Source organism: Corvus moneduloides, chromosome 1 (genome assembly GCF_009650955.1).
Source record: "Corvus moneduloides isolate bCorMon1 chromosome 1, bCorMon1.pri, whole genome shotgun sequence".
Lineage (NCBI taxonomy): Eukaryota > Metazoa > Chordata > Aves > Passeriformes > Corvidae > Corvus > Corvus moneduloides.
In genome coordinates this window covers 4317864-4338961 of record NC_045476.1, presented here as the reverse complement: position 1 = coordinate 4338961, position 21098 = coordinate 4317864, and the positions used below count along the sequence as shown (strand labels likewise).

General features: G+C 41.2%; 1 protein-coding gene across 2 annotated transcripts in view; it reads right to left on the bottom strand.

Annotated features, from left to right (window-relative positions):
- Positions 1 to 17989, bottom strand: part of DLEC1 (DLEC1 cilia and flagella associated protein) — a 34090-nt gene extending 16101 nt beyond the window's left edge. For both annotated transcript variants that reach the window (XM_032097696.1, XM_032097759.1), the window contains exons 1-21: positions 17306 to 17989; positions 16347 to 16487; positions 15636 to 15792; positions 15046 to 15156; positions 13848 to 13987; positions 13371 to 13588; positions 13052 to 13133; positions 12544 to 12631; positions 11577 to 11750; positions 10666 to 10802; positions 9677 to 9769; positions 9329 to 9419; positions 8265 to 8427; positions 6354 to 6546; positions 4987 to 5045; positions 4313 to 4484; positions 2964 to 3057; positions 2601 to 2731; positions 2149 to 2307; positions 1221 to 1360; positions 825 to 978 (exon numbers count right to left, since the gene is read on the bottom strand). In XM_032097696.1, coding sequence (XP_031953587.1) covers positions 825 to 978; positions 1221 to 1360; positions 2149 to 2307; positions 2601 to 2731; positions 2964 to 3057; positions 4313 to 4484; positions 4987 to 5045; positions 6354 to 6546; positions 8265 to 8427; positions 9329 to 9419; positions 9677 to 9769; positions 10666 to 10802; positions 11577 to 11750; positions 12544 to 12631; positions 13052 to 13133; positions 13371 to 13588; positions 13848 to 13987; positions 15046 to 15156; positions 15636 to 15792; positions 16347 to 16487; positions 17306 to 17608 — 3000 coding nt within the window. In that variant the 5' untranslated portion in view covers positions 17609 to 17989. The remainder of the gene's footprint in view (positions 1 to 824; positions 979 to 1220; positions 1361 to 2148; positions 2308 to 2600; positions 2732 to 2963; positions 3058 to 4312; positions 4485 to 4986; positions 5046 to 6353; positions 6547 to 8264; positions 8428 to 9328; positions 9420 to 9676; positions 9770 to 10665; positions 10803 to 11576; positions 11751 to 12543; positions 12632 to 13051; positions 13134 to 13370; positions 13589 to 13847; positions 13988 to 15045; positions 15157 to 15635; positions 15793 to 16346; positions 16488 to 17305) is intronic.
- Between the last annotated feature and the right edge of the window lie 3109 nt (positions 17990 to 21098).

Below are 21098 nucleotides of genomic sequence, written 5' to 3'. Positions count from 1 at the left end.
GAAGCCAACCTATCTGATATCAGAGCAGGAGCCCAGCTGTGCCACACTTCTCTCCACTACAGAGGTGGGGAAGAGACAATCCTGGTGCTGGCACCTTCCCTAAGTGACCAGCAGTACATGGAATGTACCCAAGGGCTTCCGCTCATTTGTTTACACATCAACATTACATATCAGGAAAAATGCTGTACATATTCCTTCTGGGCTCCAGATGCTCCAAAGTATTTTCCTGAGGGTCCTATACCATCCATCTGCTCTGTTGGGATCCCTTGGGCACCTGAGGAACATCTTGGATGGCACTGAGTGCTTTTATGTAGGCAACTGAGCTGAACCCTGGATGTTAGAGTAGATCTAAATGACCAAGGCACTGATAAATTTCCATTGACTGAAAGCAGTTCAGACCACAGCTTAAATACTGACACTAAATTTAGGGCTTCTACTCTGTAAGCTGGAAACCAGCCAGAATGTGAAATTTAAGCAGAATTCAGACACAATTCAAAAGCACCATAATTTCTTTGTTTCACCAAAGTGCAAACCCTAAACTGCCAGGGCACTTTGTTTAACACTCTGGTGGCTTTACATCCTATAACCCCTCACCCATTCTCCCAGAGACACACAGACAGTAAGAACATAATGACATCAATTGGTAGCTAATCTTTTCATAAAGGTTGCTCTAAAGCTGAAGTTCTGCTCCCAAGCCAGTAAACAGCAATGACTACTCAAAAGATACATCAGAAAAGCTTTCAAGAATAGTTATTATTTGTATTTCTATAGAAATTGCAATTCCTATCCCTGCTGTATGCTTCACCCATAAGAAGAGCATTTACCTTTCCCCATAAGTATTTTGTTGGCAGCAGTGTCTGGTTAAAAAGTTTACTGGTTGCTTTGGCAGGAACTCCAGTATAAATTTCAGTGAATACTAGATGACTAGATATCAGGCATGCTTGGGGGGTCTGAACTTCAACAAAAACAGGAAGATGACTGGAAATAAACACACAGATGGTCTATTGTTATTGTTAATGAAACGTGCTAGACATAAAACAGCATGCTGGGAAGAATGATGTTTATGTTTATTTAGCAATATTAGAAATTTGATAGTTCATTGATAGGTTACGCAGCCCCACTCTGAGTTCATATTTTTGTTGTAGGAGAGGAAACTACCTTAAGTGAAAACCAGATGCGAATCTCAGAAAAACAAAGTAAATGCTGCTTTTCCTCCTTACCTTCCTTCTCCATTTTCTACCTCCAGTTCCAGCACTGTCTGGAGACGCTGGCACTGCAATGATGTGAACTGAACTGAAACTCTGCATAGACCCAAAGGAGGTATTTCTCCAGCTGATGGCTCGATGGTGAAGGGAGATACCTGGGAAAGGAGAGAGGGAACAGAAATGTTTTTGACACGTGCAAAGCAAGGGTAAAATGTTGAAGCCACACAATCTAATTAGGGCTTCCAAGTGTCTAATTTTTCCTCAGATGTGTGCTTTCTCTCTGCCCCTTGAGTCCCACCTGGGTAGATGTCAGGAAGCACAGTGCCAGCTTTATGAAAGCCTGGCTACACAAGGAGAGAGGACTTTGCTTCTGAGAGAAGGGCAGTCAGAGCCAAGGGCAGAGTAGAGTAGGATGTGCATGGACTGACAGGGAACGTGAAAGAGAAGCAATCAGCCTCAGCAGCAGCATCTGCTCCCAGGCAGCAGCAAGGGGCCACAAGTGGGAAAGGTTCTTGGACAAAAGGGCAAGGAAGGAGGGTTGGGAGAGTGGAAATAGGAAGAGCATCAGCGAGGAGTGGGGGCATTCCTGTCCAAGATGCTGGTGTGGGTGTGTGGGAGGAGGGTTCAGCAGTCTCAGCTCTACTAAAGCCTTAACTTCTTATATCAGCAGCAGCTGAAATCACTGTCATTCAGGAAATACTCCATGTCTCTTTGGATCAGGCTGGCAGGGATTTGTAATAAATGGAAGTAGAGAAAAATTGTAAAGAAGCATTTAATCTCAATAGAACTCATGCACTTATGAAACTGTGCAGGACTAGTTTTGTAGGAAGTCACAAAAATTAGAACTTCTGATAGCTGGAAGAAATATTACAACTAATTATAACTAAGCAGAAGGAATAAAATAGCTAAGAAGGGAATACAGCCAGCTGTAGCAGTGACTTACCTCTTCATTCCTTTCAGCTAGACAAACCTGACTTTCTTGCATCCTCCACTGTGCTGGCACCTGACACAGATTTTTAATCTCAAAGGTTCTTGACACAGTCTCACCCTGCTTAGCCAAACCAAACCAGAGTGATGGAACATCAATACAAAGGAATGGACCCTAGGACACCAGGAAACAGACATCAGAATGGACACCTCTTCCAAAATGGCCTCATTAAAGAGCCGTTATTGTCTAGGATTAACATTTGATTCACAGAGAATATCAGAAAGCAAATGCACCATATAAGGCAGAAAAATTCTGAGTATCATAGGAGTATCAACATTGACTCAATAGTTACTACAGCAAAAATAACTCCTGTTTCTAACTACTTGAGATTTCTCAAGCCATTGAGAGGCAAAAAAGCTTTATTTGGACAATGGCCAGGCCACACAGCTCATCCTCTTGTTCCTTACCCTAAAAGCAGCCTCAACATGCAGCACAACTGGCTCTGGACACAGCTCAACGTGACACTGCAGGTTACAGCTGATGACCCCAGGTTTGCTTCCAGAAATTGCAAGTACAAATTCACAGCATTTATTCACATCTAGAAGAGAAAATATCAGGCTGCTGTCACACATTTTTGTGAGAAATCACTGGCTGCAAGCCTGTTACTGAAGCTTCTGGAATCAAATTAAGTCTCCTGCCGACTCCAGTGGGCTGGGGATCAGGTATTTTTTCAGTTTACATTACAGTGCTCTATATCTGTCATAAATTGATATAATCAATTACTGTAATTTCTTTCATTAATTGATGCTTGCAAGTCCCAGAAACTTTACCTATGACACCAGTATGAGGTTGAACTTCCATGATCTCACAGGCCGTGATTGTCTCCCATGTGTACTTGATCAATGTTTTGCTGTTGTTCCACAGCTGAAACAATTAAAATCAATGAGACAAGTAATGCACTTTAAGCTTTCAGAGCAACAAGTCAATTTGCTGAGAGCTCTGATACACTGCAAACTAGGTTTTGTGAGTCATCATTATTTAACACAGTGTCTCCTTCACATGGGTAAAGGTGTTCCCTCAAACCTGAAGAAAATCCATTAACCATTCATTCCAAGAACATTATCATATTTGAGACTCTTAAGCTTTCCTCCCATTTTTCAAAAATGTAACAGATTTTCTAAACTTAAACTGCAAATCTTTTGAGTGCAGCTTTTTTTTTGTCAAAGGCTCTATTTGTGAGGGAGATGTAAGATCTTGAAATGTTCTGCCTGCTCTTCAGATCTAGTCAAAACATTATTTCTTAATTACAGCAAATAACTTTGTTCTCTGAAGCACAATTATCGCTAAGCTCAGTTCAAATTCTTATCTTTTTAAGACTAAAAAAAGCAATTGGAAACTGCAAAGGATGTTGTTATATCATCAGTAAGTGGCTTAATTACCCCTATCACATGTGTAGCTATATTGGATTACTGGGAAGTATGAAATGGCTGCCTTAAATTGAAAAAATAAGTTATAGGAAGAGAAATCATAAAACCAAATGCTGATTAGCAAGATCTCTAAGAAAAAAAGGGGAAGACCATTAACTGGGAAATGTCTTCCTGCCTGGCTCTCACTAACAGGCCTATTTTTCCCAAGTGAGTCTAAGATCAAAAGGATCCTGATCCACAGTGAAAAGGATGCTCTGTGAGCGGACAATTGCAGCAGCATTCTCTCCCAGAATGGCCAAAGAGAAATTACCAGAACCTGCAGGAAAGAATAACATCTAGCAAGCTGCAGCATATGTGACTTTCACAGCTCTTCTGTGCTTCCTGTAGTTCTTTGCATGAACAGTGCCTCTGTTATGAGCTAATTTAATCGATTGACTATTCCTCCCAGCTGGAACACTTCTACACCACAGGAGTGACTAAGTGATAAGCAATGGGTTAGTGATCCAGAAAAGCATTGAGAAAGGTCAAATCGGTGGTATCAAACAGGAGAGATGAAAAAAGAACAAAGGCTGCTGCCTGGAGTGTAGGGCTGAGCAGGCTGGGTAGGGCATTTCAGTGCAGACCCTCCCCAAGTCACAGCCTAAAAACATATCAGAAAAACTAAAATACCACTGACTGATACCTTCTAATAACACCTATGACATCTACTGACACAAAACACATGACAACAGTGAAGTCAAAAGCACACAAACCTTAAATGTTTTCTTGACATTTACACCAATGAAGTTTTCTCCAGGGACAATAATGGCATATGGCTCCAGAAGAAGATGAAAGGGTTCTGTTGATCCTTTAACTTCTATTTCCAATGCTGTTACATCCCCTACTCTGCATTCTGGGATGTTATGAAGCATCCCCTCTTCTAAACTTTGGGAGGAAATATGGTAGAATCATCAAATATGTTAAGCTGGTGTTAAATTGGATCCTGTCTTTTAATTGCCAGATCAAAACTGATAACCATCAAAAGTTTCTCAAGTACAGACTGCCCGTGTGCAATTAGCTCAGCTGGGAACAATTAAAAACTTCATTATTCTTTAAGGTACTCTAGTTGTCCCAGTCTGTCCATGAACAAGTATTTAAGTCACAGACTGCTGAGACAAAGAGTAGTAGCAGGAAACCCTGGAAAATAAGCAGACAAAAATGATAGTGTTATCTTTTTCCAAGACAGGAAAAGCTAGGGCCAGGCATGTGCCTGGGCATGGGGGAGGATATCAGAGATGCTCTTTGTACCACAACTACTTCTGCAGATAATATTCTTTATACTTGTCAATCCATCATCACCAAAAAGAAGAAAAAGCCCAGAAACTTAATGTAATAGCACAAATAAATTGTGGCTACATATCTTACTGGGAAATGTTTCTCGGCTTACCAAGGTGATTCTGGAATGTCCCTCAGTACCATCTGAATCACACTGTGATAACTCTTCAGCTGCACAGGTGAAGGAGAAAAGGATTTTAGCATCAAGTAATCAGTTATGTTGAGGATCAAAAAAAAGATGGAAAAGTAATGTAAAGGATGAATGATCATCATTGGAGTACTAAGCTCCGACAAACAATATTCAAACTGTAGAGTTACTAAAAGAAAACACGTTTGACTGCAAAACATTAAGCCAGATTCTGATCTCATGGTGTATAGTTCCAAGAAAAATACTCATTTTTGACATGCCTGTTATTATTTCCCTTGCATATTGCATACTACACACAAACATCTGCAAAGGCTCCCCAAATTAGGCTCAGTACTGCTGCACTAATTGAGAAGTTTCTTCTAACTGCTCCAGAGTATTCAGCTTAATCGATCATCAATCTGATCTTGAGTAAGAAACATGACTTTGCCATCATGGGAAGAGAATGCCTTCTTTATTCTGATGGAGGGGGGGAAAAAGAAACACAGAAACAGGCCTTAAATCTGAAGGGCTTTGCAAAAGCCTTGTTTGTAGACAGATACTAATTTCAATGTATATTTTAATTCAATATATATTCTATTAACTAATAATTTTTAAAAAGCCACATAGCTTCTCTTCCATACATATTTGAGATATTTCTTATGTCTGTCAATCAACGCAGCATGGGGCATTCCAACTCTTGGGCTTTCTTTGGATCAAGTTTCTCTAAATACAGTGAGCTCATGCTCCTGATTTACAGGAACAAGGGAGCAGAAACTGAGAGAACAGTCCCTGGGACAACTACATTCCAACATCCTTGCACCCCTCTTTACCCACAGCTGCACACAGCAATTCTCTGCCAAAGGCTCCTGCTATCCCCTGAATTCACCACTCAGCTCTTCACAGGATCCATTTCAGGCCAAAAAAACTACAGCTGGAAACAGTTTAAATAATCACTGTTTGTTAACCAAGTTATTTAGGCTGGAGTAGGCACTAGGCATATCCCCAAAGGAGAGGGGGAAGGGGTAGGAGCTGGTGGAGGAGCCGATAGAGGGGTGAGGATGGTAACTTCACCAGCCAGGACAGCTGCAGCCACGAAGATGCGTCCACAATTTCAGTGTAAAATTAACTGTGTCCAGTCAGTCCTCAAAATTACATGAGATCAGAAAGTGTCTCAAATTTTGCAGTCAAAACATGTTTTCTTTCAGTAACTTTCTACATTTTGAACACTGTTTATCAGAGCATAGTACCAGCTAATTAAATTTAATTTAGAAAAGTTGCACAGCAAGGATTTTATGACTTGCATAAAAATACACAGCTGGAGTTTGCAGATAGGAAAGAATCACGAGCCATACCTCCAGTGGAGTGTAAGTGAGAATAAACTCATGATCTGCACAGGGAAGCAAAACTCCCTGCTCAGGATTTAGGGAGAAGGCTGACTCTGTGTCTTGATTGTATTTGACCTTTGTAAAGCCTGCAGTTTCTTCTGGTGTTAATGGTTTCAGATTAGGCTTTGTTATCTGCCAGAAGAAGGGAAGTTCTACATGGCTGCAAAGAAGTCAATAAACAACAAAAAAGCTATGATTAAAAATCCGATATTTTTGAGAAAAATGTATTAAGAAAATGTTCAGATCCTTTTTCCAGGTAGAAAATTCCTATCTTTACAGATTACAGGGGTTTGACTTACCAGTCTTTGTGAGCCACAAAGCTGATGAGGCAGCATAGAGTCAGAGTATATGAATTGTACAAAGAACATGTACAAAGAATATGTGAAAGTAAATTTTATAAATGTGTAAGATATCTTAACACTTTCTTGCCTTATTTGAACTTGTCATATAATCCAGCTTTTAGAAACTCTACAATTCTTCTTTCAAGGATCTGGGATGAACAGGACCATTCCTGCTGACACCAGTACGTTTGCCTTGGATCACTGCTGATGACCTGCATCACCATTCTGAATTTAGTCCAAATGCAACATGTGGTCTTTAACATGTCAACAAACACAATGGCTCCAGCTAAAATTACAGCCATGGCTCTGCCACACTCTTTGCAATCCAGAAAAGGCTGCTAAACTAGGTTGCTTCAGCAGAAGTGTATTCCATGGAATGTCTTCATGGGTTTGAGAACCTTGCTCATGCTGACCTCAAAAATTCTGCCTTAGCAAGAGGGAGCAAGAACACTGGAATTTGAAAGTATCACTGATAAAACTGGACATTTACAATTTCATGTATCACTTTCTGTAGCAGAAACAAGGTTTTTTCTTCCTGCTTCTGTGGCGTTTACTCTCAGCCTGGCCAGCTGTGTTTTATACAAATGCTGACACCAGATGTGCAGGGACTGGTGTGGTGATTACAGGACAGAGAAAATGTGGAAATTGGCACAGTCACATCCTTTGTCAGTTTACAATATCCAGTTCACCAATCACACTTTCTTTATCCAAACATTGGCCTGTTCTGGCATTATGCAGGTGTGATTTCCAGGCCACAAAACCAACTGCCAGATATTCACTGTAGCATGCAACAATTTACATTGATATACCTAAAACCAGCACTGATGTCCTCACTGCTTTGATGGTCTGCAGCCCCTCACTGCTGCAATCATGCACGAGTGTATTTCTGTTAAAGCCTGACTGATTTTGAGCAAAATCAGGATGCCACTATGTTCAGTGTGGTGTGATTATCCATAAGGACACATTCCTTGACTTCAAATTGAATTTATATTTAAATCTATTAGGACTCAATAGTAGGAACCATGTGAGCATTTTAATGTGAGTTAATTACATTGGGCTCCTGTTTTAATCAGTGGAGATCCAGTGGAGTCCAGGATGTATTATGACTTTTCTATGGAAGATGTCTACTGTCAGAATTGCATGCTTGGGAGCATCTCTTCCCTGCACTATGAAAGGAAAAGAGTGCTTAGCTGAGTTGCACAAGTATATGTAGCAGACCTGTAAAGTTACATAAATCTCACCAGGATCACCCTGTAAGTATTTCCTACAACCATGTATATTTATGAATCTTTGGTAGATTAGCCTCTACTGAAGCAAATACATTGACCTTGGCTGATGGTTGCCATAATGTCTGATCCATGTGCAATGTTCCTTGAACCTTAATTACCAAACAATGGAGCAAAAAGAAGTAAAGATTCTGCACAAAGTTTATCAAGGGCATGAAGGTTTCTCCAGCTTGAGAGAGCAGAGTATGACAAATGAGATCCCTACCAGTGTGCCCAGACTGCAGAGCATTACTCTAATAGCAGCTACATACGTGGAGTTCTTTATAACCAGTATCTTCTCCTCAGTGGTGTGTGGGTTTTGGGGCTCAAATCGTATGAGATGCTGTGTTGTTACATGAGTGACTTCCCCCAGTTCAGGTTTGCTTTCTCCACCTGTGACAAACAAAAGCTCCAGAGCAACCAACTCTCCAACCCCTGGAAGAAATAATTAGGTATTGCTGTTTACCATCTGACTGTTAACATAGTTCATACAATCAATAGCAAATGTCAGTAATGGCCATTGCTGATCATATCTGGTGTTTCCTCAAGTTTCAGAACTCCAGTGTGTTGACCGTACAATATTTTCCTGATGTTCTTTGTTTATCAGTATGTATCAATAGAGACCTTCTGTTCATGAATTTCACAGCTATTCACAGGGGTTTCAGGGCCACAGCTTCAGCTCACATCAGCATCTTTTCACTGAAGTGAGCAGGGTGTTTACAGTGGTTGACAATGTGGCTCCCAGATGTTTTGAGCAGTGTATTAAAAATTAAAATAAGCAGCAAATGAAGTGGTAAAAAAAAAACCAAAGTAAATACCTGTGATAAAGTGATTCAACAAACTACAAGCCAAGCCTCATGTTACAGCACTCACGGTTACAATACAGTACAAGCACTGACACTTACAAGAATTTGAACTGGTTTCCTTAGCTAATCCAAAGACTTCCTACCTCTCCTGAACTCCCTCATCTAAGATGTGCCCTAAATGGGGTTCATTTCTGCCCTGTTACACCTGATGTTTCATAGTTGGTCAAGTTATCTTATTGATAGAAAAGTAAAAGAGATGAGTTGCACCTGGCAACCGGTTTTCTTTTCTGCAATTTGGTGACATTTTACATTTGGACTTTTGGCTACCAAAGGTTAAGAGCTCAATGTTTTCTGAATCCAATGTATTCCATGCACTGGGAAGGAGCAGTAATAATACAAAAAAAAAAGTAATCAGGGGACACAGTATTTGCTTAATCCAATGACATAAAATGTTACCATCACTTCAGGCCAGCAATCACCACTCACAATATCTGAATATCTATGGAATTAGAAACATGCTAGAAACAAACCTGTGACTGTAACATAACTGACTGGATAATCGTCACACAAAATGGTGAATGTTTGCTGTGAGGCTTCTGGCAAGTAAGGGAAAAACACTACCTGAAAGAGAGAAGGGAAATAGCAAGGTCTGTAACTGATTTCTCTCTCCTAAGTAATACACTTCAATTTGCAAATATTCCCTGAAAGGACAGTTTTTGTAATTAGTAATTAAAACTTACACTTGCAAGAAACAGTCAGAGTCATTTTTTGCTCACACAAACCTAAAACTGCAAGGTCTGGCCAGATCTTCTACAATGATCTTGCCTGTTAATTTATCTGGTAAAGTCAAAAAACTTCCTATGGCATTTGGCACTAACCTCTACTGTTGCATTCTGCCCTGGAGCTAGCTCCAAAACAGCAGGCTGGATCCCAAAAGGATCCTGTATCACAAAATCATCAGTGACAGCCACCTAAGGTATTAAAACAAGAAAGAAAAAAAAAAGATTAATAAATTTAATTGACCAGGTTGTTGTGTTTAAAATACAGGCTTACCAGAAACAGGCAGTGTATTACAACATCACTGTTTTACCTCTTACCATACTTTTTTTTCACATATCTCAAAAGAATGTGGCTCATAAATACGGCTTAATTAGACAAAAAATATACTCCCTGCTTTATAATGACCTTGGTGAAAGCAGGAGGGAAAGCGCAGTCTCTGAAGACAAATGACAGTGTCAGAAGTCCTAATACTCATTTCCTTTCATAGAACAGCTCTGTCTGTTTTTCCAGGCTTAAAACTCTGAGTTGAAACTCTGAAGTCTCTGGAGGGACAACCTGGCCCATCTGCTTTTTCTCCAGTACCAAAAATGCCAGTCTACCTGCCCCGTTTAACCTCCTTTGTCTGTTTCACTTAGGCCCTGCTTTGTGATGGGGAGCTAAAGACAGAGCAAGGCCGGAGTGGATAGCTGTGTCTACAGGAGCAGCAAGATCAGTAAGGGATGTTTTTGGTGAGGAGGGAGAGGAAATTACTTCATGCAATGCTACAATTGATGGCATTTCTATTTGCTTTAAGGGCAAGGTTGAAGTTCAAGCCAGTTTTCTTCTCCCTCATCTATGCCTCAGTTTACTTCTCCCCTGAGTAAGACAACCTGTTCCAAAGGCAAGCCAGAGCACAAGAAGAAGGTACAGTCATCCAAGGAGATTAGTCTTGAGGATAAAGTTGAATTCCTGAAGGAATTGCACAGTGCAGATGTCTCCAGCAAGGCCTTATGACTTCTGTGCTAATACACCATGACAGGCTCAAAAGGCCTTCACACCAGGGCACCAGCACCATGCTGGGTCCAGTATTTCCCTTCTAATCACTCACCCCGGAACCAGGAGCTGGACAGGCTTTCTCTGGCATTATAGAGAACTTCCCAGTCCTAAGCCCCTCATTTCTGCACAAGGTTGCTGTTGTTTTTATTCCTCCGACAAGGCAGGCACCACAGTCTATAACGTCAGGCACTGCAACAAGTAACACAGAAAATCAGACTCCAGAGACAGAGAAGGCTGCTGATTAAACAACTCTTTACAGACGTTACTGCATGTGAACGTGCCAGGTTTTGCAATCCTAAACCTCCTCAAATTCTTTCCACTTGGAAGTTGGACAGCGTGAGATGTACATTTCTACATTCATCTTACAATTTAATGATGTAAGATGATCTTTCCTCCTTAAAGATTACTGAATGATAAAAAGTAAGATGATTTTTTTTAGAAAGGCTCAGTGTAACAGGAAACGTGAATTTACAAAAAATCAAAGCAAATTTTTTGCAAAAGTAATCCTGTTTGTTATAGTTGAGGTTAGATATCTGAAGAGGTGCAGGTATACCATATCCACATACATTTAATTTCACATTCCATGAATGCTAATTAATAGCATCAAATAGTTATAATTAAATTATAATTCTATAATATTTAGAATTAGTAATTACAATTGGGAGTTCAGAAATCAACAAAACACAAACCTAGAAATGTGGCTCCTACTCACACCTCTAATACAGTGGAAAAAAAAGAGCCTAAGATGGCAAAAACAAATAATTGAGGAAAAATTCAACAGGATTACATTTTAATAACTGATAAATCTATGATGAATGAAAATGAGATAGATATCACAATGCAGAAATGGCACTGCCAATTTTTTTCTACATTTGTTTTGTCACACAAAATTGAAGACAGTCAAATAAAAAAAACCCAAGTCTGCTTATCTTTAGAGAAATTTAATATTTGGACACTACTGACATGTTAATACTGGAAGTGATACTTTAGCTTGGACTGGGATGACAAAAGGTTCTGATACTTGACTCTCCACTAATATATGATCTTCATAATCTCCCAGAAATTCAGGAATAAACTGGACTGTATACTGGCATGCCATTCCAGGAGCAATCATTCCTCCCTTTCCTGGATATTTTCCTTGGGCGGGAAAAAAAAAAAAAAAAAACAAACCAAAATTTAAAACCTCCTCAAATTGGCAGTGGTATTTATGATCACATCTTCCTCTGGAAATGTGCCTGTAAACTCCCCTCATTTATTGCCTAAATCAAGCTGATAAAATGGGATGAGCACAAGAGGCCTGGCAGTGCAATCTGGGAATGTGCACATGTTCCAGGGAGCTCAAAGATTGTTTTGTCTGAAATATGCTCCTCATAAACACAGAAAACAGCAAGGAGAAACTAGAGACATGACCCAGTTTTGCTTTACCACAAGACAAAAGGGCTTACATGGAGGCATCTAACTCCTTCTAAATATTCCTCCAGTTCCTGGGGTATCCCAATCTCCTCAGGCAATCTATCCCAGTATCTGGCTATCCTACTGCAGGAAAGATTATTTTCTTAACTTTCCTCTAACCTACCCTTCCTTACTGCAACTGAAGTGTCTTATTTCTTGCCCTCTCCTCCTAATTTTTTCAGTGGAAACTACATCTGTTCCTAGATGAATTTTGGATAAGACTCGATCTAGGTATTCCACCGATACATTTCAATCTAACATCAAACACTTTAATTTAGCCTTCTTGAGTTCCTCATTAGACCATTTCAATCTGCTTATGAGTTACATGTGAATGGTAATAAGTCAGCCTTGAATTTCTAAAGAACTGAGCACTATGGATAACAGAACAAAACAGAATATCTCTGAAAAATCTTTGTTAGAGCAGGTAAATTAGATTTTTTATGTGTTAACATTTTAAAGGTAGAAGAAGAACCCTTACCTGGCCAAATGAAAAATACTGAAGTAGAAGGGGGGATAAGTCTTACATGTTGACCTGTTGAAGTGATGTTCCGTAGCTCTATAGTCATCTTCATTTAAAAAGAAAAGAAAATGCTCCATTGTATTTATCATCACTCATTAAAATATTTGCAATTCCCTGGTCCTACTAAGACTGCTAGGAGTAACTACTTCATCATCACAACCAACCCCAACATCCCAGTTTATTCAATAGAGGCTGAATCAGGTAGTACCAAAACAAAGCAGAGACTGAGAAGGACCCATCTAATCTTTAAATGGTTTGTGTGTCAGTGGCAGGTGTGAAGGAATATCTTCAAGGAAGTTAAAGGGTCATTAATTCAATATACAGAACAAAATCAGACTTTTATTAAAATTCAGAAAGACTACAGATTGAAAGACTACAGATTGAAAGACTACAGAAATACGTAGATCATGATAGGACATAATTCTCCAGGGAGGCAGAATTAACTCTCTACAAAGAACCTTCTCACCTCATAAACCTGCCCAGCTTTATCATATGAAAACAGGACAGAAGGTGGATTGGCAAGAAACACAGGAACAAATGAGGTATCACTGAAAGATAAAAAAAAGGAGACATTATCTTCTTGCCCAGTTCTCTAAATACTGATAAAATGAGAAATTGCAAAATGTCTCCTTTGGCCAAAACAAAATATCATAAAGACATACTTTGTTATTAAGAGACTATATAAGAAATTTAGCTCAAAATATCTCTGGGTAAATCCACAGCAATTCTATAGTGGAGCTCTGTGTGCTCCAGCTCAGAATCCAGGAACTGTACACACTGCATACCCTTTGGTATCTTCTGCTTTTCTTCTGGCTATGATTTCTTCCACTTTTTCTTGAGATATTACAAGAGATTTGCCTCCATGCAGAGTATTGGGTAGGAAAAAGCGTGGGTTCTTCAAGTAATTCTGTCTTTTCTCAAGTCTGGCAAGACACTCACTTATTTCCTCTGCTTTCCAGGCCTTACTTTCTTTCCCAGCTCGTTTCTGTAAGGCTTTAGTATTCTTTGAAAAACAAGAGTGCATCGTGCAACATTAAACACAGTGATTTTGAGAATGATGAAAAAGGGAACTGCACATGTCTAACTAAAGCTACACAGCAATGAAATTTTATATAACAAATACAGTGTTTCTCCCTTTTTAACAGAGTAAATAAATTAAGTACTGGAGTCAAATCAACAATGGGTTGATATTCACCCTTTGTTGCAGAAACAGCAAGAGGCCTTACAGATCAGACAGACTAAAACAAACTTGTAACATGTACCTTACTCATGGTTTTAGCCTCGAGGCTAGAGTCTGGAGTTGAAGACACACTTGTCACACTGCCAGGCAGGTAGATACTCTTGTCCAGTGAAAAAGCATGTTGTTTACGGGTCCCTTTCAGGTATCCAGGTTCTGATGCTCCTGCAATTCAAAGAAAAAAAAAATTCTGTAAGAGGAAAACATGAATGATAAGCATGAATAAGAATGATAAACATGAAAACATTATTTAGTCTAAGCATAGGTATATGAGTTTTTATTTTAAGTCTCGATAGCAAAAATACAGTTTAAATCCTCTACAATTTAATTTATATCTATAACTTATTTTGTACAAAGAAAGATGAGTGCTTTAATAAGAAAGCTTTTAGAAGCACTAGTTAAACAGGCTGTATACAGTTATATTACTCCCAGACAGATATGTTAACCTTACAAGTGAGTGGGACTTAGAATGCCCTGTTCAGTTTACAAAAAGATCTATATGATGGACTTCTGACAGTCAGAAACTTGACAAAAACAGGATATACCACCTAGTCCCATGTTCCTATGGTTAGACAGCAAAACTGCCACCAAATTTAAGATGTGGGATTTTTCCCTTTGGAACACCAAATCTTGAAATGTGTGACTAAGTTGATTACTTTATCTTGGCTTGACTGAAAAAATTCATTTCAATGATCCTAAAACCTTTCATCTTATCTCAGACATAAATAAAAGAAGTAAAGAAGTCTTGACATTGACCAAAATATTTTTCGTCCTGATCGTCATATGCAAATAAAACTAATATATTTCCAGAACTGGAAAATTTTAAACCCTAAATCAAGAAGACAATTACATTTCACTGAAAATAGTTTTTACTTTAATGTAACTTCTTCCCTTCACTGTATACAAGATGTAGTTGCAGCTTCTGTGCTAATGAAATTGGATAGAGATAGAACTCAGAGTTTTTGTGTGAGATGGAAAGAACTGTAAACAAATGTGCAACAACCATTAAACACCATATTGAAGAACATCTAAACTCAGTAGTTTTGAATTTATCAATTTTACTTTGAGAATGTGCCCTTAGTGGAATATTATGCTTAAAATAATAGAGTCCCTTCTGCTTTGGCAGAAAACTATAAAAATATACTCAGATCTGCTACATCCTCCAATATTTCAATTATAGAGTGTTCTAAAAAGTCTAAATTACTTTCTGCTTTAAAAGTTACCTTTTGGTGCTTTAGCAAGAGGTAGTTTCTCAGTGATGTAATCCTCAGGACAGATTAAATTATTTTTTCTGAGAAGTTCATTATCCACAATCCACCGAAAAGAAGATGCCACTGCAACAGAAAAGCCAACAAACAAAGGACAATCAAAAAAGACAAAATATTAGCCCCTTAAAACACACTATCTTGATCAATCCAAAGTAATATTTTTACACCTCATCCCTGTCAGGTTATTTTTTTTTTTATAGAGATATAATCTGGTATTTTAATCCCAAAATCTGACATGTACCTCCACAGTTCTAAATTCAGTTCAAACCCAGCTAAGCACCCTTTGGAGAAACATTTAATCTGTTTGTTGCTGCTATATATCAAGGTATGTATGCTTGTAATATTTAAGTGGTAACCCTTCAATTTCAAATTTAATACCTTGAACATGACCTGGTTGTTTGGTTTCTCAGTGTTAACCAGATGTTACTCTACTTGAACCTCAGCACAAAATCCTTCCAAGTTGCTCTGTTGATGTAAAGACCACTCCAAACTGGTCTCCAGGTACCATAACCATGTCCTGGGGGGCAACATTCTCGAATCCTCACCTGGTGGCAGCCCCATTTTGTGGAAATGTTCCCCTGCATCAGCCTTCATCAGATTTAGAACCCTTTCTTCTTCAGCTTTGGCTCGGGCCTGGGCCTGAATGATCTCCTCTTCTGCTTTGTCAGCTTCCATCAGTCGGCTCTTATACTCAGCAAGAAGCTGCCATGGGTATGGGTGAATAAAGAGAAATCTGAGCTGTTACAGGTAAATGTTTTCTGTTTGTCTTTGAGAGGTAAACAGAGATAGATTGGTAAAACATCACTACTTTACTAGCATCAACTGGCCTGCTAAAACACTGCCATTCCATGATGACACAAAACAGAAAAAAAAAAAATACCTGTGGCTAAAATCATCCAGCATCAGTCTCTTCTTTTATACACTGACAACAGCTACTGAGGTGATGACAAGATAAGAAACCTGGGGCACTGATCAGCAGGTACAGGGAAAAGTTTTCAGCCAGTACAATAGGCATTTAAAGGGCTACTGCTCTAACTGGTTGTACTCTGTGTCTGAAAAGCCAGCTTGATATAACAACATCATGAAGGAGCATGTGAATGTTAACTTACATGAAAGGTTCCATGGGAAACTGTGCTCAAGTAAATTTCCATTAAAATGTCAATTGTAGGACCAACACCTGCCTTTTAATTTTATTTTACGGAAGATCTAAGCAGCAACTAAAGAGCTCCAAACTCTGACTTGGTTTGGACTTGTACCTTCTCTAGCTCATCTGTATAACTGTCCTCATAAACACTGTCTTCTCCTTGGGACTCAATCCAGTTTGTTGCCATGTCCACATCAAAAACATCTCCAGTGTACAGGTCCTTAAAGGCACTAGCCAGCACATGGGAGATGTCCTGGGGAAAGAAAGTGAGGATGTTTAGAGCTTAAAGCCCAGTATAGGATGGGAAGAGATCACTAGGTGCACGCAAACAGCTGGAATAAACAAATGGGAAAAGGTACCTGGAAAGGGGATGTGTATGCACAGGATCACTGAGGCGTGGAGGTGTGGATGTCTGCGAGTGTGTCTGTGCTGGCTGGCTGGACGTGTAGGTGATGGTGATGGACACGGTTCTCTGTGTGCACCGCGTGTGTGATGGGCTGTGTGAGTGGGGAGAGTGTGCGTGAGGCAGATACAAGCACTGTACAGGGGATGTTTTTGTGTGACAGTCCTTGTGTAGGGCGTGTGTTTGTGCCCCAGGGCGTGTGCAGGGGTGTATCAGTGTGTGTGGTACTGTTTCTATGGGGGTTTGTGTGTGCAGCTGTGTGTGTGTGTGTGAGGCTGTTTGCAGGGGGATCTGTATGTGCGAGGATGTGAGAGGCTGTTTGCAGCGGGGTCTGGGTGAGGCTGTGGGTGTGTGGGTGTGTGTTTATGAGGCTGTTTATGGGGGGGGTCTGTGTGTGAAGCTGATTGCAGGGTGGTCTCTCAGTGCTGGTGGGTCTGTGTGTGAATCTGTTCACAGGGGGGGTCTCTGTGTGCAGGTGTGTCTGTAAGGCTGTTTGCAGTGGGGATCTCTGTGTGCAGGGTGGTCTGTGTATGTGTGTGCCTGCGTGTCCCAAGGGTAAGTGCAGGTCTGTGTGTGTGTGAGGCTGTTTGCAGGGTCTGTGTGCAGGGCTGTGATGGTATTTGGGGCTATGCTATTTGTGCCCGTGCTGCCCAGCCCCGCTGAGTTACCTGCGGATTGGGGCTGGAGCTCCCCTCAGCCATGTCCAGCCCGGCGCTGTGATCCGGTGTGTCGGGACCGGGGCTCCCCTCAGCCATGTCCAGCCCGGCGCTGGGATCCGGTGTGTCGAGACCGGGGCTCCCCTCAGCCACGACCGGGCCGGCTCTGGGATCCGGTGTGTCGGGGCTGGGGCTCCCCTCAGCCATGTCCAGCCCGGCTCTGGGATCCGGTGTGTCGGGACCGGGGCTCCCCTCAGCCACGGCCGGGCCGGCTCTGGGATCCGGTGTGTCGGGGCTGGGGCTCCCCTCAGCCATGTCCAGCCCGGCTCTGGGATCCGGTGTGTCGGGACCGGGGCTCCCCTCAGCCACGGCCGGGCCAGCCCGTCCTCAGCCTCCCGCCGCCGCCGTTGCCGAGTGACCGCGCGGGCGGGCAGGGCACGGCCTGGCGGGGTAATGGCGGTGCCCCCCTTCCCTTTCCCGGGCGCCATCGCCCCTCACAGACCCGCCGGCGCTCTGAGTGCTGCACCCCGAGTCTCTGAGGGGCTCGTATCCCGTCTCTTCCCTGCAATGTACTTGTGATATTTTAAGTGCGAGTAGCGTCGTGAATTAATAAGAAATAAAATGTTGACTTGAAACCTGTGAAGGGGATTTGGACTTCGGGGGGATTGTGGGGGGTCCCTCCGCCGCTGTGCAGGTTGTGGGTTGGAGCTGAGGGAAGAGGCTAAACCCTCTCCTAATTTCCCCACACGCGGGGCGAGGAGGCTGGGCTGTTCCCTGCCGCTGGAACGGGGCTGGGAGATGGGAATATTCATCATCAGCCCCAACCCATCCATCTCCCCGCTCTGCTTGCGGCGCCCTGGCTGTATACACTGGTTGCTAACAACAGGCTCCGCTGAACCCGGTGATATTTTCCATAGAAACCATCCCGGTGTAGATTTTCTCCTTGTCCTGCTGCCTTTTTGTTCTTTCTTTCTTTTTGCTCCCCCTCCTCCACTCTTGTTGCTCAAAGTGAAGGAACCAGACTGTGCCCCCCGGGCTTCTCCATCGCTGTCAAGGTCCTTTGGCTCTACAGGGTTTTGGACAATGGGCTGGGCAATGTTACACCCTCAACAGAAAATAACCATGGCAAAAATAATTGGAATTCACCAACGGGTGTTGTCCCACCAGCAGACAAGCCAAAGGCTGTGGGTGTAAACCCCACGGCAACCATGGGGGTGGTTGAAATTCAACTGGTTTTTTTAGGCATGTGGCACATGGGCTTGAGTCTACGGGGTGTCACGAGCTTTAGGTCCTCAGCTCACCAAAGTCTGCATTTGGAATAAAACACCAAATTAAAGCCAGAGGCACTGCTGTGGTTTTAATTTCCCTGTGGAAAAGGGAAGCTTGCCCAAGAGAAAGCTTGGCAAATCTGCGATAACCTGTTCCAAAGATTAAGGCAGAGAAATCACAGATGTCTGACAAGGATAGGACCAGGTACTTGTGCTTTCCAATAGAAAAGGTTCACAGCTTTCATAGAATCACAGAATCACTAAGGCTGAAAAACATCTCTAAGATCATCAAGTCCTACCATTACCCCAGCACTGCTGAGATCACCACTAAACCCTGTTACCAAGTGCCATATCCTCACACTTTTTGAAGGCTTCCAGGGGGTGATGCCACCACTGTTCTGGGCAGCCTGTTCCAAAGTTTGATAACCCTTTCAGCAACGAAATTTTCACTAATATCTAACCTAAACCTTCCCTGGTGCAACTTGAGACCATTTTCTCTGGTCCTGCTCTTGTTCCCTGAGAGGAGAGCCTGACCCCCACCTGTCTGCACACTCCAGTCAGGGAGTTCTAGAGAGTGAGAAGGTCCCCCCTGAGCCTCCTTTTCTCCAGGCTGAACCCCCCCCAGCTCTCTCAGCTGCTCCTCATCAGACTTGTGCTCTCAAACAACTTTGTTCTGTGCAGGCTTGTAGGTTCTCGCCTTCAAAATCACTGCGTCCACATTTTAACACATTTCCATATTAGAAGTCCAACTTTTCACATCATGTGCTATTACAATTGATTTTAACATCTGTTTGCTAACTGGAACATTAGTAAAATCCAGAATTTTAAAAAAGAATTCTTCCCCAGCCTTTAAAATGGTGACAGTAAACCAGATGTTTTTGTTTAAAACAGTATATAAAAGCACATGAAAACTGACTGTGGAAAAATCTTGCTGTACTTTCATCTTTACTGTCTTTCAGTAACTTGCCAAGCACATCATCTCAGCTTAGAAGCTGGATTTTGCTTTTCAAACTACAGTCCATAAAATCTGGAAGTGAAGGTGAGATCCATCTGCCCAGAAGCCAACTGCAGGATCAGAAGGAGGGGCTTAAACCACTGTTCCAGAGCAATGCACAATTGTTTCCCATATGACAATGGGATATTTTCCTTAGATTTCCATTTTTATGCTATCATCATTTACTTAGATAAAGAATAAATGCCACAGTTCCTATTGTAAAACAGTTAAATTCACATGGATATATATACACGCACACATTTCCATATAAATATGATGAGCATTAAGAACAATTTCCATATATATCATCCTCTTTATCACCATTATAAGATATTTAAATTCCAAAGGCTAAAGAGAGACTCGTGCATGTAGGGAATGGAAAATAAAAAACCCAACAGCAACTTTATCCTACATTTATAGGTATAAATACAGAGGTATAAATATTTATATGTGTAAACATAAACACTTTCTCTAACTGCCATGGATGACTTCTACCAGGTGTTTTACCTTGGATTTCCCTCTGTACCATCTAAGGCTGAATTTTATGGTGGGTTTTAGGTTTGGATTGGGTGTGTGGATCTGAACAGATTCCCGAGGGCCCCACCTTGATGCACATGTGCAGTGTGGAGCACAGGGGGATTTTTCTTGGAGGAAATTAATCTGAAACTGATCTCTCCAGGATCACCTGGTCTGCTCCATCAGCTAATGGGCTCTCAGTCTACAGGACCAGGTACAAGCTATTCTGAAATAAAATATGCCCAAATGCCTGTCACATACCTTAGAGGAATCATAACTTCTACTAAGACATGGATTTTTCCACGTTTTAAAGCAGTCTCCCTATCTTGTCAGGATCATATTGCTTTTCTGTATTTATTTTATTCACACTCCCCAAGTGATCCCCACACATTCCTTGTTATCCTGTGGGGCCTCTTCAAAGTTCAGCTGTTGTCCAAACCCATTCTTTCTTCTGGTAGTAACATATTCAGAAAACATCTTTCCCATTGTTATCTAACAAAATCAGAGTCCTGGAGGTGATTTGTTCAGGCATCCAGGTGCCAAATGACACTACGATAGGACAAGCCCATCTCCTTTTTTCCCCTTGTTCTGACAGTGACAGAACATTTTTTCATATGAAATAGCTGTATGTGATTTGAATGCAAACAGGGAGCTCAGTTACTGAGTAAGAGGTTATGTGTACATAACAAAATTGCAGAGTGGAACTGTATCTTATATTTTTTACAGAAATATCAAGCATACCAGTTTTATTTACCTCACTCCTCTTTTATCAAAAATATAGACAGATGTTATGTCCTGGGTGTGTAAGTCAGCCAGTATATTTCTTATTATTTCTATATTTATAACCAATGGACTACTGTGTCTGACTATAATCTTAAATTATTGTGAACATGTATCCCTTAAATGTGTAAACACTGGACTAATAATAGCATTCTTTCAATGCTCACAGAAAAGTTCATACTTTTATCTTCACAGTGATCCCAAAGTCTTCACTAATGTCAGTGGACTTCTTTAGAGAGGGAGCACT